General features: G+C 32.7%; 1 protein-coding gene across 1 annotated transcript in view; it reads right to left on the bottom strand.

Moving 5' to 3' along the window:
- LOC117113099 (adenylate kinase 7-like) overlaps positions 1-4,788 on the bottom strand; it is a gene marked incomplete at its 5' end in the record, with an annotated part of 11,504 nt that extends 6,716 nt beyond the window's left edge. Inside the window, 8 exon segments of the mRNA XM_033256331.1 lie at positions 79-156; positions 756-846; positions 1,668-1,756; positions 2,017-2,100; positions 2,804-2,914; positions 3,440-3,534; positions 4,396-4,504; positions 4,618-4,788. Coding sequence (XP_033112222.1) covers positions 79-156; positions 756-846; positions 1,668-1,756; positions 2,017-2,100; positions 2,804-2,914; positions 3,440-3,534; positions 4,396-4,504; positions 4,618-4,788 — 828 coding nt within the window.
- Between the last annotated feature and the right edge of the window lie 197 nt (positions 4,789-4,985).

The following is a 4,985-nucleotide window of genomic DNA, read 5'->3' as shown; positions in this document are numbered from 1 at the left end:
TGCGGCCCAGTGGCTTGTTGCCATGGAAGAAGGTTTTAAAAACATAAATGTATAATTACATCAGTACTATGAACTTACTTTAAGAGATTTCTTTAGCAAAGCCTCCTCCTTGGTGATATGTTTCACTTTACCTGTGCCAAGATTGGTGCTAATACTCTTCAAAAGAGAAGAGATACAGAAAGTATAAATTATCAACGTTTTGATGGTTTTATAAGAGGTTAATAATAAACTGGAAATTATTTTTACTGACTTGTAATCACACTGTTTATAACTTATGGTTTCATTTTACTATTATAATAACCATTTTTTCAAATTGTATTCATAATAATCATATTAGATAACAATTATAATAATGACATTCATAAAAAGATAATTATAATAATCTATAATCCAGTGCATCATAGAGTATGATCATAATAACCATATATCATAAAGGATAATCATACTATGAAACCCTTAAATGATAATCATATAATTATAGATGATAAACCACAATAATCATAGGATAATCATAAAAGGTAACCACAATAATCATAGGATAATCATAAAAGATAATCACAATAATGCATAATGATAATCATAATAATCATATCTGATTATCACATCATCTAAAACAATATTTAATGTTTGTCTGAACAAATATTGTTGTGTCTGACAAACAAAAATATGATATTATATACATAACATAAATACATCAGATAAATTAAAAAAAAAAAACAACCAGCAACTCACAGTAATGAAGAGTAGAAACTCACCTTTACTATCTCCTCAAGGGTGTTCTGAGATTCATCAACGGCAACCAAGTACCTAGTCTTGGGTCTGCTGTCAGCTATGTTTTGAAGAACACTGAATAAAAACAGAAGGTTAGAATCAGTTGAGTAATAGGATGCTGAATGTTTAATATTAAATTCTTAAAGATCTGTACACACTATGAAAATTTTTCTGTTGTATGCCCATATATAGTCATGATGTGCCTATATATGGTCATGATGTGATGTCATCATGACCATATTTAGGCATGTTTTTGTCAAATATAATTTGATAGTCTGGACAGGGCTTTAGGATATTGTACATACAAGGCATATTATTAATGATATTGATATATCTTTGTTGAAAGATGAACATGGTGGTTGTTGTCATCATCTTCGAAATCTCCATTGCCATTTTCATTATTTTTATTACCACCACCAACATCATAATTATAATTTACCCTCATCAATATTACTATCATCATCTCCATGACATTACATTTCATCACCATTATCAAATACTGTACCACCAATAACATCATTTTAAACCATATTTATAGAAGGTGACCTTTCAAGTGTATCCTAAAAGGTCAGCTGATATTCAGGGGCCCTCTTAAGTAAAGGAATTATGTGATGCTTTTATCAGCGTAAATCTCTTTATGAGGCTTAGGAAGTGGAATTGTTTTCAGTCGTGAGAAAATATCCTGCTGTCACAGGGGGACCCCGGGGATTAGAAGGCAAGCATCTTAAGCACTAAGCTCCACTCAACTTTTTGATTTGACATTCATGTTTTGGAGAGCTTCCCAACCGCTGATCTACGATCTGCAGGTACTGTAACTTCTGAGCAATCTAGTCCAGCAAGATTATCTTTATCATTTACACAGAATTATTATGGATTGAAATAAAATAAATACATACCCGGCCAAATCTTTGATGTGTATAGTTGGAAGGATGTTCATCCCATTCCCAAAACACTGCAAGGAATCAGTGTCTCCATGCCAGGCAGTCTATCAATTCAAAATATTGTTTGTCAGTAAATTCATGAAAACAGTTCCAATATAAAATGGTCTTTTCTCATAAGCCCCGCCCCTTGGATACTGTTGCTAAGGTCCCACAACACCTGTGTTTGTTAGACACGCGCATACTCCTAGCACTCTTCTGATTGGTCAGTTTTAAGTTTGATTGACACCCTGGAAAAGTCCATTGTATTATTCCGTAACATACTCCTCCCTGAATATTATATATCATTTTCATTGATTAAGCTTACCTTGAATAAGTCATGGAAGATGTTTTCACCTGCTCCATAGGTAAGGCCAGCTGCAACTACATAGGTAACAAACTTTGCTTTATTCTGCAAAAGAAATTGACAATCATAAATAGTATAATTTTGAATATTTTCCTATCTAGGATACAACAAAAGATACAATAAACTGACGAACACAAATATGTAAATGAAAAAAATGGATAAAAAATGAACAAACAGATGGTTAGACAGATGGGGAAAAAATAGTGAATCAGTAAGTGAATGAATGAATAAATGAATGAATGAATAATTGAATGAGTGAATGAATAATTGATGAATGAATAAATAAATAAATAAATGAATGTAATAAATGAATGAATTTAATCTTTGATTGAATGAATGAATAAATGACTGAATGAATGAATAAACGAATGCATGAATGAATGAATGCATGCATGAATGAATAAATGAAATGAATGAAACAAACTAATACATAAATGATTTAATCTTTGATCGATTGAATGAATGAATTTAATCTTCGACTGATTGAATGAATGAAACAAATTAATACATAAATAATTTAATCTTTGATTGATTGAATGAATGAATTTAATCTATGAATGAATGAATGAATGAATACATAAATGACTGAATGAAAGCATAAATGAATAAATGAATGAACAAACACTCAGCTTAGGTCGCAAGTGATATTTTGTTATGTATCTTTATTATATCTAACAAATACCAATTTTTAAGTAAATCAAATCTCACTTTAATCATCATTAATTTCATCATAATTTCAGATACTTACTGTCTTTCCATGTTTGATAACCAACTTCTCTGCACTGATGTGATTCTTGAAATTTGGATGAGCTTTCCTCCTTCTGTAGTCATCCTCTGTAAATGGAATCTCTGGGTCATCCTATAACATACAACAATACCATCATCATTTCAGAACTTGCTTTTACAAATCTTTCATTTCATGGTGACAAATAACAAAATATTATTCAGTTCTATAGTATCATAATTAATAATAATAATAATAATAATAATAATAATAATAATAATAATATGCAGAAATGTATAACATGCCAATTCAAAAAACATTATCAAAGGCACAGTGAACAATTAACCCATTATGTTGTTTCTAAACCATATTTAGCCAGGATAGGTCTGTCCAACAAAGGTGATCATTTTTCCATATAAATAGCCCTATTTCATCATTTACAGTGCTTTTTAGCACCTCTGGTGATAAAATCAGAATATCTATTAACTAATCAAATCACTTTCATAATGCAAATCATGTTGTAATATGCTTCATATTGTTTTCTGTACAAGGCAGACTTGTACTTTAAAACCAATAATGGTGAGATTAAAATATGCACATGAATTAACTAGATAAGAAAAACCCTGGATAACAAGATTGTCCAGTGTGTATAATTCTTACGGGATCAAGCGGCTTGCTCTTTGCCCATGTCATTACAGTTGACAACAGAATGAACATCTTTGGAGTTTTGAATCGTTCCAACTCGGCATGTAGTGCTGAAAATATAAATCAAACATAAAAAGGTATAATGTGAGAAACTTGAGGTAAACTGTAAAACAAATAAAATTAACACTACTGTTAACTGTTCCATCAGCTGTCATCTTCTAAAAACCCATGGCCATAACTGACAAATCAAACAGGGCAGATTTTGGGGGAGGGGAAGGGGTGTTGCACCTACCACTCCATTTGGAAAGTAGAAGAGAAAAAAAAAAGGGGAAAAAAAGAAAAAGAATAATTGATCGCCCAAAATGCCTCAGAGGTTAATTGTGGGCGTCTATAAAAAACAAAAATTGTGTGGGGGAATTCCCCCTGGGGTAGTATTGTCTTGATCAACCCCACTTTCGATCCCCCTTTCGGACATTTCTGGATCCGCCCCTGTCAAATACTGATTAAATACTAAAACAGACCATACTGTAAGTAGATACCAGCATGCTAAAACAATGCTGTAAAGTATAGTACTTTGTCATCTTTTTCTTCTTCTATGATCGAGGGCCAACTTCATATTTGAAGGCTTCGACCCAAGATGTGTGTGGACTACTCATTCATACAACCTTCTCTAAGGGTCAACTTCATGTTATGCGGTCAACAAAGCATCATCTAGTCGACAAGTACAGTGGCTGTGATAAGTTTCTTATATCTTCTTTGAGAGCTAAAAATTTAAACTACTACTGTGAGTCTTCAAGAGTGATCGTGACAGATAGTCTTTCCACGCCCCCTGGGGCTTTCCAATGGGCAGGGGCATTCATATCCCACGTCAGCTCATCCACAGCCAATGACTATGAATTATACGTAACAAACCTATCTGGAAAATTGTGGAAAACCTAAACAATTATTTGAGACTTTGAAAGAAACTGTACCTGACACAGCCCATGTTGCTTCATCAATTTGACCCTGGTCTTCATTGATATCGTAAATGACGATGTCACATTCAGACATATGTTCCAACATCTGTTTCTTGTCTCCAAACTAAAAAGAAACATCAGAAAAAATTACACAATCGAACAATACTAACCCTAATTTTCTTTATCATTACCGAGATAGCGTACGATACTGTACTTAGACACATCCTTTTAGCTTACATTGAAGATTTCTGTCACCCAGTCTGGTTTATCTCCATCCTGTTTCTTCAAGGTACCGACAATCTCATATGTACCTTCCTTTGTGTTCATACCATCACTCTTTACGGATTCTACATCTTCTTCCTCCTCTATTTCTTCTATGGAAGCATTGACGATGCAACTTGAGAGGTACTGTAAAGAAAATAAATTAAATGATTATTTACACAAGTTATCTAGTCCTGAGTTTTAAACATTGAGATTAAGTACACAATTAAACTGGGATAAAATATTATGGTCGTGGCTAGGAATACGGTAATGTACACTATCTTGGTAATTATCAGGCCTATTCCTAGATGTTGCCAACTCTAACCTTCTTTTCTATCATATTA

Source organism: Anneissia japonica, unplaced genomic scaffold (assembly GCF_011630105.1).
Source record: "Anneissia japonica isolate Jap-2015-1 unplaced genomic scaffold, ASM1163010v1 scaffold287737_len543101_cov190, whole genome shotgun sequence".
NCBI lineage: Eukaryota > Metazoa > Echinodermata > Crinoidea > Comatulida > Comatulidae > Anneissia > Anneissia japonica.
Note: the sequence above shows the minus strand (reverse complement) of the source record. Positions and strands in the feature narration are given on the sequence as shown.